This window comes from Amblyomma americanum, chromosome 10 (genome assembly GCF_052857255.1).
Source record: "Amblyomma americanum isolate KBUSLIRL-KWMA chromosome 10, ASM5285725v1, whole genome shotgun sequence".
Lineage (NCBI taxonomy): Eukaryota > Metazoa > Arthropoda > Arachnida > Ixodida > Ixodidae > Amblyomma > Amblyomma americanum.
In genome coordinates, this window is record NC_135506.1 from 24,186,758 (window position 1) to 24,205,622 (window position 18,865).

Consider the following 18,865-nt stretch of genomic DNA (forward strand, 5'->3'; position numbering starts at 1 on the left):
TGACGGTGTAGCGTGTCGTCGTCGAAAGCTTCGGCGCCTACCTCCCGACCGCAAGTGGCTGCTTCCCTGGTGACCTACACGCACAAGTCGTGAAGCACTGGTCAAAAGTTTTTTCAGCTGTATCAAGTCCAGCTTTCTCGGGCAAAAGTTTTGTTAATTATAAAATTGCAAGACACTGGTATAGAAATATTGAAGGTAACGGTCCATTATTCTGGTATGTAGCAAAATCTTTCTTTTAAAGTGTTTCCAGCGATCGCATCGAACAGTTCAAGGAAATTCAACAGAAATTCCGTAGAAATTCAATGGGGAACGCTTTTGACAATAGCAAAAACGTGAATAGAAAAAATACAAGACTGCCGTCGGGTGATTTGCGGACATATCGATTGTTATAGTGAAATCTTATATGAAAATATTGCGTTCTTAAACGATTTCCCGCTCAAAACTGCTTTTGTCCAGAATTGCTGAGTATGAGTGGATCACTTTCGGTACCTCTCATAAGGTGAGAATGGGCATTGTACGGTACCTACGTATATTTAGATTTTCAGGGGTGCTGTAGGTGTCCCACTACATAGCTGGAAATGAAACGATATGGCCTGAGGACTTTTGACAAACTACACGTGGGACGACGAGAAAGCGCTCTTGAGGATCCGCAGATGCTCTCAGAAGTTTACGGGGCATGGAAGCGAAGGAAAACTTTAATTTCTTGGTAGTCTAAAAATACAGCCACAAACATGAGGTTCGGCTCTACACTTCCCCATGAGACCTGCACATGCAGTGCCCCCCTCAGCGTACGCCAGGCCACTCATGCATGAAGCGAGGAAACTCAGCTTGACTTATGCAATGCGTCCCACTCACCGTGAAGCAAAACTTTGAAACTAGTGCAAGCTGCAGGGGTGGCTGAAACAGCGCTGTTGGCGATCATTCGGGGCGAACAAGCGCGAAATATCCTGCCAAAAATTAATCTAAATAAAGAATTGTCAACAATTAGCTTACTTTTGAAAAGAAACGAGATATAACGCTCTTGATTATCGTTAATAATGAGCAATATCGATCGCACCTGGATCTGTTTCGCTGTTTTGCAGAGGTAACGCAATTTTTACACATGTAGGACTGATCTTTACGCTCATAATTTTTTTTTTTGCTGCGAAGGAGTAACGCCGAATCCAGGATTGATTGATTAATTGATTGATTTATTGATTGAATTAAAACGCGTTCTTTATTAAAACACGTTCTCGTCTGCACCATGCTCGAAAAGAACAAGATTTCGTCGCTCAAGCGTGCTGATATCACCTGGAATTTGAGCGTTACACGTGAAATGTAGCGGCATCAGTGTGACTTAGTGAAATTAGGTAAACTTGAAAAATTAGTGCATTAGTTCATGCGCTGAACAGAGTCCAACAACAATTTCTAGGTTTTAGATTTGAAAAAAAAATGGGAGTTTCTATTCTTGCCTTTATTTTTACTCCCTGACCGGCATTACACATGCAACCTGCATGGCCAGTATGTTTAGGCTAGATGTTGCGATTAACTCCTCAGATCCCACCGCCAGTTTTCCTCACAGAATAGAGCAGGCTTGGCACTTACCTAGAGAGCTCCACAAAAGGAAGAAAGCCACAGGGTAGTGGTCGCCCCACCCCTTCTCCCCGCCTGTTCCCTGGTGAGGAAGAAGGGAGAGGGCCGTTTCCCTCCATTGACTGTGGTCGCTGCTGAAATTGGAGTTCCGAGCCTATGCCTCCCCATTCAGAACTGACTTCGGCAGTCGCTGGTTATGCAGTCATTATAACGGTATGTACTATCTTTGCCAGCAGTAACCAGGCTGCATGTTTTAAGGCGATAGCCTTTAATGGCTCATACTCGCAGTGACCGTCCGTCCGTTACATCGCCACCTAGGTCACGTGACCTAGGTCACGGGACCTAGGCCACGTGGCACCACACTCGCGCCAGCTGATCTTCTCCTGTGCTGTGAAATGAATTTAAGCGCGGCAAATTCAAATCAGTACAACGAGTCGCAAACGGCTTTCGCCTTCCGCAGTTCAGAGATATCTAAGTGCCTCCAACGAAATTTGTTTCTCATTCATATAGCGGAGCCCTTATAGTTTTCCTAAAAATTAAAAGCCCTAGAAAGGTCGGAACAAAGTTTTTTCTTACCTTACCGGCATTTAGAGCTCGAATGGTGGCATAAGGACTGCACTTATCAAGATTGAGAAGCAAACCATACAGCCTTTTACTTATTGCAAAGACTGTATACGTACCATGCCTCTTACAATTCAGTGAACGCACACCACACCATGTGATAAAATGAAAACGTCAAAATGCTTTGTTTTATTACTTTGCGTTGATACAGGTCCACTCACGCTGACTTATCCAGACAAAGCTGTGCTCTCAAGCAACCGTCAACCCTCGCTCACCGAAACATTCAGAAGCATTAGGGAAGCCTGGACATGCATCCGTTTATCTTTGGCTTTCTTCGACTACGTTCAACACTCGCCGTCTGCGTACTCGGTACATGGAAATTTAGTGTGAACACGAGAAAAGTACTGCAGAAGAAGCGACAGGGTTGTTTTTCTTTCAAACACGAGAAAGAAATATCGGCTAACAATAGGTTGTCGGCGCCATGCCAGTGTCATTTCACTCTTGCTTTCAATCGCACTTGCACGAAGCCAAAATGAAAATAAACGTGAAAAGATGCACTTGTTAAGGTTCTTTGGTCTATAAACTATACTGAAAGTATAGCTACTAGGCAGAACCTTAGCATCTTAAATGTTGTACAAGTAATGTGCTGCTCTTCATAGTAAATGTCAAGTTATATGATCGACTACCATTGTATCTCCTCATCTAAGTGCATGCGGACCTTTCGATGACCTCTAAGCCTTCAGCACAACCTTTAATTACTAGTGTATTTGTTACCCTTCCACTAAACATTTCGCTTCGGTGAACCACTTTAAGCAACGAGAGCCCCAACCATGCTGCAGAAAAAATGAAAATGTGCAGCATTGATCAAAAGTATTCGGGCCCCCACGGTCTGTTCTGAGCCATACAGTGGGGTACTTACGGTATCATTGAAGACCAAAGGGTCTTGAGAGAATAGGACAAGGTTGTTTTCGACTTACGCAAGTAAACAGCTTTGAATGGAGCCATAATACTCCACTATAGACGGCTAAAAGCAAACCTTGTGGCCCGAAGACTTTTGACGGGGAGTGTACACGCTTATGCGGGAACGTCGCAGCTGGTTCTGTGACGTCACAGACATCAAGTTTCGCATGAAAAATATGGACGTGGAACGTAAATACTGTAATTCTTGTCCTTAATCGAAGCACATTTCAGGTGCAGCCAGTAGAGGTAAGTAGTGCCCTTCGCTTCTTGGGGGAATCTGAACACTTCAAGGCGAAATCCGAATGAGTGACGTTCTTATTGCTAAGTATCTGTGAGGGATGAATGTTTTTTTTAGCAATGCTTGCGTTGTTCTTTAGCACTCTACTAGAAACGAGCAAGGCTACGCATTCTGTTATTCGGATACCTTCCAAGGCGAGGCCTAGCAATGCTGTAATCGGGCAGCGCAAAGTACGAATTAAGGATGCTTGCACTTTCTTACCTCGCAGTCTGATATTAGCGCAGTTACCTTAAACCTAACGACACAAGCGAACTTTGGGAACGCTTTAAAAGTATGTCGTGGAGCAACATCAACGTGTAGTTGAACCTGATGAGAATTATAACGCCGCTTAGTTATCTGCATTACGACGTCCTTTACACCCAGAAAGGAATGCCTAAAAAAACAGTTTACACATGAAATGCTGGGTAGTTGCAGCTCTTTTCGACTTGCTCCAATTTATCATAGTGCTCAAAACGTTGAAGAAGAAAAAAAGCTAGTGGCTGGCAACACTTCTCTTCCTCTGCCTGACACTCTAACCATCACCTTTTACCATATTTGTTCCACCTCAGTACCAACCTAACTTTCCACATATCATTTCGTCCGTACACTCGCCAAAGCACGATGGTCCCAGTGCTCCAAATGCAACCTAAACCACGCAACCAGGCGGTTCACACAACATGACATGTCCCTGAGCACCCGATTGTTCGAAGCAATAAAATACACGCACGCACAGACGCACACATCACTACCTCCTAAAATCGAAACTGACCTAACACGAGCTAGACGCTGTGTACCATTGTGCACAGGCTCTCGGTACGGCTCTCCCAGAAAGGTAGATCTCGTGAATCTTTCTTGTCACGAATAAATGTGCCGCAGAAGAGCACCTGTCTGTTAAAACCATTCTCTTTCGCAGCCAGGAACCGGTTGATTATTAGCTTAACAGTAGACAGTCCCCTCCCCAAAAACACGTTCTCTTCGGGTGTGCCACTAATAAGGCACGTACCACCAGATGCTACGGACATTACACAAAAACAAACTAGTGAAAAATAATACCGCCGACTCATATATCGTCGTTCGCAATGTCCGACTCGTTTACACAACATTGAAAAAAAAAAAAAACGCACACAAACCCGCAGTAATTGCGAAAAAAAAAAACTCCCGTAGTGAGTGCACCCGATAGGCGAAGCAACAGCAGAGCAGTGAGTTGTTATATAGGCAGCAGCGTGATGTAATAAAAAACACGGATTGCACAAAAAACGCACAACAACACTCGACAAAGAAACGCGCGTCAACGTGTGAGGTGACCCATATTTCATGCACCAGAGTGGGTGTGATGACGTTCATTGTATTAAAAGAACGCTGGAAAGAGGGTGAGATAAAAGCATTCGTGTATATTGTGGCTTAGAGTGAGGGTAGATGATCGTAGGCACTCTCTCCGGCATGTAGCGATGGGGCTAAGTGCGGTGGTGGGAGAGGGTAAATGATCAGCACCGTGTTTGTGACTAGACGGACTGGTTGCGCCATCTCTCGGTGCAAGTTATACTGATTGCTGAGAGTAGTCGCTGAACACCGTCACGCTTGTGAGGGTTTTCGCATCTTCTTAATCCCGTGTTTCAAGACAGCTTGCCTAAAGCCCCCTGCAATCAGATATTGAGCGCGAAAACTCAACTGTCATCGTGAGAATCGCGATAGTTTTTCCTTATTCCGGCAGTTCGCTAGCTTCCATCTAGCGTGTGTAGCGCCAAATATCGGGGAAAAAAGTTTTAGCTTGGCGCCCACGTACTACTCATACCGTATGAGCAGACATAGTACATGAGTCATTCGGCGTGATAGTTAATCAGAACATCAACAACATTTAAGCCATACCGAAGTGAGCGCCACAGAAAAAGTTTGGCAGCCATCCTGATTAGATTATGTAACAGCCGCACATTGGAATAATGAACTTATTACAGCGTCACTTCATTGTTGCGAAGCAAACGTTATTTCACAAGAGTCACAAGTAGTGCTCGCACTTCTAGGCTTATCTATACGGCAATAATAATGCGTACGTCGAGTTATAACTTTATAATAACAGCATTGGAGCGTCTTTAAGGATGTAACTGTCACCGGTTTAACTTACTGGCTTTAAGTTTGCTTGCCGATCAACTGTCGAAAAACAGCGTCAAACATCTTCCACTTTTGTACTGTAAACGTAACGCGAACGCCACCTTGCGGCTAACCATCGCGCCGTTCTTACTAACAGCATGTTCGCAGTCCTTTGGAAGGCACTGCTTTTTTGAGGTACCCGCTGCAATTCTTGGTAACACCGCGAGATGCCTGCACCGTGTAAACAGCATATGATGTTTTATGAATTACTCCGCGATATCCAAAGCACAACAGGCGGCAGTGAGGTAAATGTGGATTGCTCTAGAAACCATTGTTTCCAGCAGTATTCTTTACATCGATAAGCAAGCCTATCATGGCGTTCGTCGGGTTTTTGCCGGGTGTTCGTTGAGGCCACGTACTCGTTAAGGGGCACTGATGACAATTTCATTTTAATTTTCTTTCCTTACTAACAAATTAATTATGCGACTGGCTATGTGCATGTCTGTTCGGATGCAAAAGACCCATATATTGCTGGGTAAGCAGGATTTAAAAATCCTTTATTTAAAAAAAAGAAACTTTCCCCGCAGCTCGATTTCAACTCATGACGTCAAGACTAAAAAGGGCTCCGTGATCGCCATTACGAAGTGAATGGCGGTGTCGTGCGGCCTCAGAGATCTGCTACATAAGGTAGATCTTGACGTCACCGCAGTTTGCTTGCGAAAACGGCCGGTGGTGGAGACACTTGTAAGAAATTTTTTTTTTACCTTTTTTAGCTTAAAAATCTTAGTTTTCAATGGAAGTAGCCCCTTTCTAATTATAGCGCCGTAATGTGTCGATAGATGGTACTTTTATTTTGTCTTCAGTGTCCCTTTACGCTGAACGTTCGTGAACGCCCACACTTGGGGCTCGGGTGTCCACACTCTAAACACCAATGCACCTATATTGGAGTAAAAAGAAAGCTGTCCTCTAGCACACATGTGCGCTAGAGGAAAATTTACTTCCTTTTCACTCCCTTCTGTTTAGAGTGCGCCTTCGCGAATGTCTGAGTACCCAGTTGTCAGGGGCGATCGCGCATAACTCTACTTGTAATGCATAACCTCGGGAACAATCCAGGTTTTTCGAGCTGCTTACTTGGGATATGCACTTAAACACAGCTTCGCTAAGCGCGGGCCGTGTCCGTTAGCAAGTCAGAACTTCGTTAGTGTAAGCTGCGCCGCGAAACTATGAGGCAATGTGCAAGCCTTCGGTATCGGCCCACATGTTCTCGTAACCACAACCATGCACTGACCGTCCTACGACCGAACTAAAGACGGCATTTGTAAGTGTCTGATAGATGTAATAAACTTCTTACCGAACCACCTACGCTCCAAGACAGTATGAATAAACGAGCCCGCTTGTTCGGTCTAAGGAAACTGAGGAAGGGTTGGTCCTTGTACTTATCTAGTCCGAGCCTTTTCGCTGCTCTGGCTTTTTGCCACTACGATTAGGTTACGGTATAGTTTCGGTACAACGAACTGAGAAAAGAGCAAATAATTAAAGTTATATCTTTTGTGTTCAAGCCAAATGCAAGCGCTGTTGCAACAAACCCAGCTTCTGAATGTCCGCAAGGCGAAAGAATTCGTTAAAAGCGGTAGTCCGAATGAATTTCTTTCGTTATTACAAGTGTTCGCTCTAAACTACCCAGCCAATCACTCTATTTGACGAACTGTCCTGTAAGAGTGGAAATGGTGAAGGACGCGCTGTTTCTTCAGCAAGTATTTTTTTTATCGCTGAGCGCATGCACAGAAACTACTTGCTGCCTGCCATGACCACGACTCAAGACGAAGCACAGCTTTCTTTCATGCTGCGTATTAACTTGCATTTCGGGGTGGCTTGCGGGCTTCTGTTTCTATATAAGGAGCGTCGAGTGTTGGAAGTGCGCGCACACAATGTCAAACGCGTCACATCTTCGTGCGTTGAAAGCTGGTCGCTTGATTCATTAAGCTGGGGAACGCGCTAGCACATTTTTTTTTTCTCCTCAACACAGAAGCAGTGGGTCCTTCTTGAACATGGTACCCGTGACGTCATGAACAGCCAGCGATGAATACTATATTCCATCGCAACACTGTCGCCGTGAGAGAACTTCGTAAAACGGTGGTCCCTATGTAAGACTAGTGGAGTGCTTAGAAATCTCCGCCTCGCCAATTCCGTGCGCAGTTGTGGAAACTCCGACTTTTTATCGCCAAATAGGGAGTGAGAGACGTTTTCACGCCCGGCATAGAATTGCATACAATCGCCTAACAAGTTTTAGCTTCGGTGCCACCCAGTGTCCTTTCTATCAAAGTAAAGGTGCAGTTAGTTTGGAGTCTCTACTTCTCGATGTCAATATGATGCAAAGTGGCAGTCAGCGTGACGGCTTCGATGTATGTACGGGACGCGGACCAGAGGCTCTGAGTAGGTCAAAGTTGTTCATGTCCTCGCCGACATATACCTTTCGCCACTAAACGGCAGCAGCTTTCAACGCCCGATCACTGAGAAGTCACTCACGTGCCCCCTGTGGTTGTTGGACTCTGCCTCCGCTGAATATGTTTGGAACTCCTTTCAGTCTGTTAGGAAGACACTCCTGGCTAAAGGGTTCGACGAATTACCACACGAATCAGAGAGCAAAGTGCACTGATGCCGAGCGTTTAGTAAGAAGTTACATCCCTTCATGAATTCCGTATAAATACCAACAAACGACAACTGACACTCCCCTTTGGACAGAGTCGTATAGGTCTCATCACTTCAGGCAACGCAGAAGAAAGTTACCAAGGTCAAAAGAAGAGCCACAGCATACGACCCTTCTTGAAGTTTCTTTTATCTATCTGATGCTTCAGCTCCTTTCCCTTTGCTCTCTTTATAAACGGACTAGTCGTTAACAGCCTTAGGCTTTTATATTGGAATAAGACTAGCCCGTCGGACGTAGCAGCCGGCTCGATTTTGCAACGTCGCTTCAAGTTTCACTGTAGCGCACGGAATCTGCGAGGCGAAGTTCATGCATAATATGCCCTAGGCAACGACCATGACTCAGAGCATGTAGTCAGTGGCGCCCACGAGAGAACCATCACGGTGCATCGGCTTGCGACTTTGCGCAGCTGTGGCGGTGGTGTCCTGCTTGGACGGTGACCTGTGCGCCTGCGACGCACCCTTCTTGCGGCTACGGGCGCAGGCGTGGCACCCGCTGTGGTGGTGCTTGAGCGTGGCGTCGGAGTCGGTGGAAGTTGTCGTGTCCGCCCTGGTGCGTGCGATCTGCATGGCGCGCTCCTTCCTCATCTGGCGGCGCGTCTTCTTGGGTCTCTGCGCAGCACCACCGCCAGCGGCAGCATTGCCATCATCGCGACACGCCGCGCTGTCGTCGGCCGGAAATATCTCGTACTCCTTGGTGACGAACTCGAGGTCGAGGTCGAGGATGCCTCCTCTGGGACCTCCGTAGCACTCGGCCTCGAACACCGGCTGCAACCTTCCACCTTTGGGGTTCTGTCTCTGAGGGCTGTAGAAGGAGCACAGCTGAGAGGGTTCGTGCTGGTACGACGCGGAGCTGTCCTGGAGGATGCCGTCGAACCACCGCCGAGGCTTGTCCTCGTTCAAAGGTCTTGGATGTCGAAGACCGGACGGGGAGGAAACGGCACCTCCGTCCTGGAACCTCACGGGCGATGCAGGAGAACGGTCGTAGATGACGGGTATGGGGCTGGAGCTGGTACTGTGAAGCGCCAGCGGGCTCTCCGGGATGCTCTGAGTGGGAAAGCAGGAAGTGATGTGGTCCTGGCGCCTGTACAGATCGCTGATTTGTCCCGCCGTACGCGACGTGACTATCGGTACGGCGGCTGGGGTAACAGAGTGGGGAACCGGGTTCGAACTGCATCGGGGTCTGAACGATGCCGCGCTGTGTCTGACAGGGGAGCAGCTCGGCGAACGCGTACCCCTAGATGCCCCTGCCGGCGGGGTCTCATTGATGGTGCACGAGAACCGGTACGTCCTCACGGGACTCAGCACGGCCGGTAAGGCGGCGTTCTGTAGTTTCCGGCGCACGGGACTCGCTGACGAGCACCTCTTGTGCTCTGGAGAGAGGACCCGACCCGGGGGACCACTGGTTGGCGGATTGTTGTTCAGGGTCATGCTTTGAGAGCGAACGTGAGGCGAAGACGTTCCCAACGCTGCAGACATTGGCGAGGGGCTCCTGGCCACGGCCTCGTAAATATGTTCCATGGCCGACGAGTCAGCTGCACTTACGCAAGACGGTGGCGGAGTTCGACTGCACAAGGCCTCAACGGACGACGTTGGGCTCGGACTCGCTTCGCGGCGGTCTTCGGAGTTGGAAGACAGCGTGGAAGGGTCGTAGGACGTGTCGCTGCTGTCGTGCCGCTGCATCCAGTCTAGGACTCGGCGCCGCCTGGACCACGAGCCCAGCAGATCCTGGTCGCGGCGCCTCTTCTGCCGGATGATGCTCTCGCACTCCCAGCGCACGATTTCGAGCTCGACGCGCAGCAACGCCATCTCGTGGGCGAGGCCGTCGTCGAGGACGTTTTCGGGACCGCCACCTAGGGAAGCAGCACCAGGAGGGTTGGAAACGGCTCCGTTGCCTCGGTAGATGCCGTTGCAGACGGAGCCGCCACACAGGCGATGCGTAGGTGGAGCCTGGGGCCCAGCAACGGCTCCGGCAAAGCTCTCCTCGCTCGTCTCAGCGGTTATGGTGCGGCCCAGGCCGGAGTCTGTGTCCGAAACCTGCAAGGGCCCGGAGAATCGAATTACACTTCATGTTAAAACGCTAAAGAAGGGCACGGACCACATCTGAAACAAGACTTGGTTACTGTTCCTGCATAAGGCATGTCTTAGCCCCGTTTTCCTAGGCTAATTGCTCTTGAAAACCAGCATGGACAATTGTCTTTATTTCAGCATCAGGTGATGTTAGGAGGTGCACCCGAAAATCCTTAGATCGGCTTGACAAAGGAGTGCACCCCTTCCTTCAGTAAAAACGGTGGCAACAGTGTACAGATAGCAGCAAGAAAAGGTAACGTAACCCGAAACATAGAATATAGATGCAATCGACCCATACGCGAAGCCCCATCGCTTCAATCCTTATGGCTTGCGTTGAGTTTGTGACGACTTGTTGCAAAGAAGGGCTTGCAAAGGTTGATGCCTATCGTTAGATGAACGAAAAGTGAACTGCAATGGCGGAAACGTGAATTCATTCTATAAGCGTGTGTATTGGCTTTCAGAGCTGGTGAAAAGAGCTGAGAAACGTTAAACGCTGCGCAAGTAACCGAGGATCGTAAACATTTAAAGTGCTTGCTGTGATGGTCGCGACAGTTAGTCTTTAGCTCGATTTATTCTTCCCGTTGCGATTGGCAGATATTAACAAGGCGAGTTCTTTGTCGTTTCAGTATATGTGTGAATTTCGGGCATGGATATGCATGTATTTGCGGGCGGAAAGCACGTAACAATATGCATTTTTTTTCATATATTAACGTTTGCCGCTCCTGTGAGTCGAATCAAGTACTGCATTTACCTCCTACAACCTCTCCGTTAATGACAAAATAACTTTTATAACACGTGTATTGGGTCACGTAAAAACTGAATCATTTATTGACCAATCGCTTTATCGATCACAAAAGTGATAAAGAGCGGTAATTAGATTAATCTTCTGGGTAATGTAAACGCAACCAAACATTCCACCAACACAATAACCCGAGTGCGGAGCAATGCGAGAGTCGGCTCACCAGCTGCGAGCTCACGGCCCAAAGGGCTTTAGTGCAGCACGCAAGCGAGGTAGCTAGGCTCAGTGTAGCCATGGAATAGGGGCCCAACCTATGGAATAGGGGCCCAACCTTGCTTAAGAAGAGGCCTCAAGTCGCCAGCGCAGTGAAGACGACGGAGGCCTCGAGACGCCAAGCCCTTGAAAGCACCCAAATAAAGTTTCTCTCTCTCTCTCTCTCTCTATCTTGAATGTGTGGAGGAATTTTAATTAATGAATCAATTCAGTATTGAATGAATGAATGAACAAATGACTAATTTATTTATTTATTGCTTTATTTATTGATTGATTGATTGATTGATTGATTGATTGATTGATTGATTGATTGATTATTGTACCCAGGTATTGCATTTCATCTCCATCGAAGTGGGGTTGTGAAAACCGGGAACTGCTTCCGGCACTTCATGCTCAAATTCCGAATGTACCATGACGGCAAACGTGCATGGTTTTCAAAAGTGACAGAAAACACGAATCAGAGCGGTGTGCCGGCCACGTTTCTCTCTAGGGTTGTGCAGTAGTATTTTGTCATTTCCTTTCCTTCCGGCGAGGGCAGTATAGAGCGAAAGCGAAGCAACGGCTACGCTGTATTCTTATGAGATCAGTATCACACAATTCAAATACAAAGTCACGCCATTGTGGCAGACAGGACATCAAATACGAGTCATGGCTGGCTGTCATGCTTGGCATATCGCGCGCAGTGTGGCTACACGTTCTGAAACAAAAGTCGCGTTGTAGTTTCGCATCATTTCGATGAGCGTCATACGTTTTCCTGCTCACCTGACACGGAGGAAACGACTTCCTGTTGTCGGTACTTGTGGTACTGCAAGGACAGAGAGAGAAAAAAAACGAACAAACAATTAATCTCTTGCACAGACACCACAGTCGCGTCATTGTGCACATGACGGAGTGCAAATCACATGACCGCCCAGGGAATAACAGCATTTTGTTATTTTATTGAAGATCAAATCAAGATCTTATATGCATTCTTCTACCATGCGGACCAGAACCAGCTGGCCGACGTGATCTGTCGACGCCAGCCACAAGGGGTTTAGGGTAAGGTTTAGGGAACAGGGGGTTTAGGGTAAGGTTTAGGGAACAGGGGGTTTAGGGTAGCATGGGAAATGGGTGGCTGTGGTACAAGCGAAAAGAACGTTCACGGTATCATTGAGATCCCGTGTACTATTCAGATCTTCTGTACCATTCAGATCCCTGCACTCATGAGATTTTCTGCACCCTTTATATGTATCCTAGCCTTCAGATTCAGTTTACTCTTCAGGTCCCCCGTAGCATAGATATTTTTTATTCCCTTCAGATCTCCCTCAGGTCTCTTCCTGTACCTCTGAGGTCCCCTCACCTGTGCAGCCGCGCCAGGTGCCTCTCGATGCCGCTGGGGGGAAAGGAAAGCCTGTGCACAGATCCCGGCTGGCTGGGGCCCGGCGTGTGGCTCGTCGGCTGCTCCAGCTGGGGGCGCTCCGCCGCGAACGGGTGACCAGGCTGCAACCCCCCGCCGTGGTGCGGCAGAGGCTGGCCCGGCTGCTGGGGGTGGTGATTGTACGAGAGGCCGTGGCTGGGACGGAAGCTCAGGGTGGACTCGCGCGAACTCCTCTCCTGTGTGTCACGTTAAGGAGAAGGAAGAGACAAATTAGAGCCAATGAATACTCGGAAACGATCGAGTTATGTGTAATCATCATCAAAATGCATTCACTCAAATATAGGTTGCCTGTGATAACCGCTAGCCCGTACAGGTAGCACAGTTGGTACTACGCTTACAAAAATTTCTTTAGTCCATGGTAAAGAGGAGTTGGTCAGATGGTTCTTGATAATCACAAAGTGAACAAGGGAAGGAAAACCTCAGGGTGCTTGCCAACGTTTCGACAAGTGGACTTGTCTTCGTCTGGGCACAGCGTTCATCATTGGCGGGGTTTAAATAGGGTCCTCCTCCCTCCAAGGAGGAAGGCCCGGTGAGGGGGAGAAGGGTGTGAAGTGGATATGGTGTTGGGATGGGAGGGCGAATCTTCTCTTTATACAGTCGATAGACTGTCCACGGGCTTTTGTCTATAAAGTCTGAAGACTTTCTGTAGACAAATCTTATTGACTAGTCCATAGACAATACAAACCTTACAGACAGTCTATAGAAAATCTACAGATATATGGCCATACACATTTAATAAAATATTGTCTATAGACATTCTATAGACTATGAATAGAAAAAGGGAGTAACTTTTGGAAGGAAATACAGTCTAAAAGAAGTCTACAGACAGTCCATAAATTATTTCATAAAGGTAGGTGTTTTGGACTCCAGCATGGTCAAAGGGAGGTTAGAACAAAACGAGGGAGGTATGATCACTTCATAACTTCAGGTTAAATATAGGCAGTGCCCGATTGGCTGCTATACACGTGTGGATGTGATGAAGAAAATGAAAGAGTGAAAAGGAATGGAAGATCAAGCACTGTCTGGAATATGTCCGCGGGCGCCACCACTGCGTGAGTACACAGGATGCACACAGAGTGTCTATAGTATGGTGCTCAAGCCATGCAGTGTTACTTAAGTATTTCAACAACAAACCTCATCTAAACGAAGGGAGTAATAACATTTACCATCAACCGCCACCCGAAAGCAGCCAAACTTTCACAAAAGCTGCAGCACTTTCTAAGTATTCAATTTCGTCGACCATACTTAAGTCACGGCTGGTTGCGTACGAATGCAGTGACTTCCAGTTTTGCACCGTGTTTATTTGGAGCGCTTCTTTTCTGCTTTTCTCGAGATGTCCACTGAAGATCCGCTCATTCCATAATTTTTTCGATTCTATCTTTCTTTTTCGGTTACACGCTCCCACTTAATAGCATATTTGTACGCCACGAATTCTGCCTAGGCACAGTGGGCGCCTATACACAAGACGTCCGCCTTATCTCACAACAGGCACGTACTACGTCCATGCAGGAATACTACGACGATAGTGACGAATGTGATTTGTCGTTGTACTCACACGGATTATTTGGTTTTCAAACAACCGCCTGCCAACTATAAACTTTGTAACCATTCCATACAATATACCGGGCGCGTTTTCTTTAATGTTTGCAGACCGTTATTTCGAACCCTGCAAGAGATTCATCGCTGCGGTCTGTGAAGGTGAATTGTACAGCAAGGCGGACATTATGTACCTGATAGAGCTCAGTGATGGAAGGAGTAACTAAAATTAACTGATCAACTTTATTTCTTTTCCTCGTAGGGGTCAACATTATAGCAAGAAATTGAAGGCTGGCAACATACAAGATGAGTCCAGTTTTTTTAATTTTCTTTATCGGCAATGCGTTTCGAAAAATTGACGTCAAAAATGCGCATTTTTAGCTAGCAAAGCTTGCTTCCCGCATTGCACATTTTTAAAATGGTGTCGCTGGACGTAGCATTGTCGCGGAAATGACGTTAACTGCTTGTACGGCATAAAATTTACCAACGGCTTCCGTATTTACTGTATACCAAATGCGATCGACGCCATTTTAAAAATGTGCATTGCGGGAAGCCAACTTTACGAGCAAAAATAAGTGTTTTTGACGTTAAATATTTCGAAACGCATTGAAAATAAAGAAAATTTAAAAACTGCCCTCAAAATTTAAGTTGACGGCCTTCAATTTCCTAATATAATGTGGGAACCTAAAATCAAAAGTAAAAAAAGTTGATTGGTTAATTTTAGTTAATTGATCATTTAATCACTGAGCTCTATCACGTACATAATGTCCGCTCTGCTGTACAATCCACCTGCACAGACAGCGCCGACGTATTTCACGCAGGGTTGAAAATAACTATCTGTAAACACTTGAAAAAAAAACACCCGGTATAACTTTTAGTGCGTACGGTAATAATAAACGTGACGCCTTCAAATCCAGGCCAGGATCTGCGAGCATTTTCTGCTCACACAAGATGCCACGCACGCCACAGCGGCATAAGTCATAAAATACCACCGCCGAGTTCGTGTCTAGCTGAAACCAAACACCCCACTCAAAAGCGTGCTTAAATGCGCCGGAAAAAAGCTGCATTAAAATCTCTAGCGCGAACGGGAGTTGTCTCTTCTCGCAACCACAATTCGCTTTATTCACCCGTTTATTGTTTATATACATTTTTCTTCGTCTTTTTTCGACGGCGCATGCGCAGAGCAGGCACGTCGCCTCGATAGCTTTTACGCGCGCTCTCGATCCTTATCGAACGCAGTTTGTATGCGTCGCATACGCACCGAAGAAACAAATTGCCTCCGCGTATATACGAATACGGGGGCAGCCCACAGGGGGCGCCACACGTTTTCCCTTAGGTCCCCGGGGCTGCACGAGTCCCCGGAAGAAGCAGCAGCAGCAGCACTCCTTTCTGAGGGACGAAGGACAGGATATCTATAGACAAGAACGTGACCGGAAGCGTAATGCCCACTTGGCGTGCTCTTGGACGACCGTTGATGGATATCAGTTTTATCACTTTTCTATTCTTCTTTCCCTCATTCGGGACCCCCCGAAGGAATCGCTCTGCGTTTCCGTATATACCGCTCACGATCGAAACCCTACAGCGCAGCCTAAGCGCGCGCGGACTTTCTATCTCTCTGAGAGTAAAAAAGAAAGAGAAGGAATGAGCGGCATAGAAAGAGAACGGAGCGCTTTGTGAATGACTGGAGGCGCCGACCTACGTGCTTGATAACTGAAAGAGGCACTAAAGGGGAATATTAAATCAACCTAAATTAAGCGATATCGTGTCCCGAGGTTGGACGTACGTTACTTTTACCGAGAGCAGTGCTTGCTTCCCTAAAAAATATTACGCAGAGCCGGACAAGTGCAGAAAGGAAGCTGTTCCATAATCGCTGGTGGTGACATCATGGCGCTGCTTTGAATGCTTGGGGAAAAAAGGGGACACAAAATAAACAACTTACTTCAATAAGCGCCGAAATCTGATCTTAAAGTTTCAGGAATGATTTCTGCATAGACCATAACGGCGCCGGTTTGAACAATTCGATCAGAGAAGATTGTCATTCCCGGAGAAGTACACATTGTTTTATATCGCCAGAGGAACGGCAGGCTATTAGAAGCCGTTACCATAACGGTTGCCGCCCCGGTTAGCAAAACTGTGGAGCGGGTTTGCATGGCCTTGCTTAGTATCTCTTCAAGAGAAAGAGAAAGATATCAGCATGAGAGTGAGCATAAGTGAGAATACGAGATATATGAGAGCACGATCTTGGGAGTGAGCATGCGTATGAGAGATATGACAGTATGCGATGTCTATGACTGAGCGCATGAAAGTATAAAGAGCATGATGTCACTGTTAAAGGCTGCAGATCTCTGCATCAGAAGACACGTCTTCTGCTGGTTCCATCAGCCAACTCAGTTTGTCGGACTCGTTTTAGTGCAGCCAGGGACGCAAACACCGTGGGATGAGATTGCGCGCACGATTAATCACGAGCAATTGAGTGAACGACCCATGCATAGTTAGTTAAGCGGCGTCTTAACGCAATGTGCTTCAGGCAACATGAATCGAGGTTTAAAGTTAAAAACCTACAATTTCTTCATGTTACACGGGAACGAGACTCAACCCATTTTGTTCGACTGCTTAGCTCATGTTCATGTCGGTTAAGGACATGAAATGTGAGACAAACGCTGACAAGCGCCAGTTCTTAAAAAAGAATGACAGAACAGAGGTTTCTTCCTAGACATTAAAGCTTCTCCTCGGTAACCTGCCCTGTTTTGGAATGCGTTTGCCTTCTTAGTATGAAACTCGGGAATTTCTATTTTAGCCCTTTTGATTCAGATTGCCAAAGTAAAATGTAATAGACATAAGTTGCATTTGCTTTGTTTTTCTCAATGCTGTAACCAATATTTTAAATGCGCCAGCGTAAGAAGCTTTATCGGGAAAAAAACGTGTCGTCAGTCTTAAAATTGGCCCATTGGCATGGAGGAAAGTGACTTCACCAGACCGGATAATTCCCATTGGCTGCAGGAAAATGACGTCACTGGAGCGGCTAATTTTCATTGGCTAGAAGGAGGTGACGTCACTTCCCGTAAAGGCATCAACATCTTCTAATGCTATCGCACTGTCAACGCAAAGTAATTATGTGCCTTTATGTTTTATGATTTCATTTCCTATTCGACTCAATTTCTTTTTTCTTTATAACGTTGCAAATATTTCTGTGTGCAATTTATTTCCGTCATTGGGTTACTTTATTCTTCAACTAAAGATCCTGCGAGGTATGTGGAAAAGAATAAAGCAGGAGTTTAAGAGAACTGGGCCTTGCTCGTCACGAGCAACCGGTTTTAATTTGTTGTGCATCTATTCTGGGATTTAAGTTGTTACCGTAAAAATAGCTTCTTATTTATAAAACAATAAATAATATGTCATTTAAGTTGGCCCGTATTATTCAGGCTTCATTGATCAAAATGTAACATCATACCTAAACCTTTCGTTCAAATTATGCAAAGCAACTTGAGTGACGTGCTCGAGAAGCTTTGACACATTAATTTGTTCGCTTATATTTTCCTCGGGTCTGCACAAAGACCAACTCACGATTATACACCTTATTTTAGCACTTCAGCCAGCCCAAATATAATCACAGCTTGGACCTTTTAGTTAACAGAATCTAACGGCAGCGCAATAAACAGCTTCAAGACTAAAAGCAGTTAATACTGTCCTATTTCTGTTTATTTATGCGCTCAAACATACTTTTATGCTCTGAAACGTAAACATAGCATGCTAGAAAACAAAGCCGAGGTGCAGCTGTTGTGCCGGCATACATTATACACAAAAGTGTTAAACCTGGGACGGTGCAGAATGTGCCGAACTTTCTTGCATTCGTGTCGCCTTCACAATGCCGTGACCTGCACAAACGAATCCCGCGTCACAATGACCACCGGGCTTCAAGAACCGGGACGAAAATGGAAACCAGAAAACATCCGACCGTTCACACCACTGTACTTGCGTCTTGCCAAAGCGAACAGCGCGAAGCGGGCTCGGGAGGAACGAAGAAAGATAATAGGGACACTGAGGACGACGGTAAACTGTTTCCAGAGGAGAAAAAAAAAAGAAAAAAAAATCACATGAAATGGAAACTACGGGCTGTAGCGAGCGCCAAAAAGAAACGGTGAAATGGCGGTAAGGGGCGCGGCGTTGCTTTTGAGGGAGGATCGATGCGAGCGTGGCTCGCTCGAGTCTCTTTGTTTGCGCTGGCCCTGTTCGCGACTCCCTTTTTTTCCCGACGACAACGATGGGCCGGCTGGAGCCAGCGCTCACTCCCTAAACCGTTTCGTCCTCCCCCCTTTCCTTTACTCCTCATCGCTCTGCAGACGTTTTCCCTAGCTCCCCTCTCTGCTTGCGTTCGCTCTCGAAACGGTTTACTTTACCCTTTCCTCCGAACTTCCCATCGTTCCGAAGCACCCTTTCTCCTTTTAGCCTGCGCTCCGCTCTGGAGTCCATTCCCGCAACACTTCTCTATTCCCTATTCCTCCGCACACTTTTGCCTGCCTTCCTTCTTTCCCCTACTACTCGCTCGCAAATCCGTTTCATTCCCTCTTTCCCACTCTCCTCCCCATCGTTCAGCTCCCCTTTTCCCGTTTCCTTCCCTACCAGCGTTAGTTCTAGGCGCTGCTTTCTCCCTCTCCTTCCGTATTCCCCATTA

At 46.7% G+C, this 18,865-nt stretch overlaps 1 protein-coding gene across 1 annotated transcript in view; it reads right to left on the reverse strand.

The window, feature by feature from the left end:
- Positions 1 to 2,295: 2,295 nt before the first annotated feature.
- LOC144106666 (uncharacterized) overlaps positions 2,296 to 18,865 on the reverse strand; it is a 34,584-nt gene continuing 18,014 nt past the window's right edge. The window contains exons 2-4 of the mRNA XM_077639504.1: positions 12,580 to 12,833; positions 12,003 to 12,045; positions 2,296 to 10,195 (exon numbers count right to left, since the gene is read on the reverse strand). Of these exons, the coding sequence (XP_077495630.1) occupies positions 8,501 to 10,195; positions 12,003 to 12,045; positions 12,580 to 12,833 (1,992 nt within the window). The 3' untranslated portion in view covers positions 2,296 to 8,500. The remainder of the gene's footprint in view (positions 10,196 to 12,002; positions 12,046 to 12,579; positions 12,834 to 18,865) is intronic.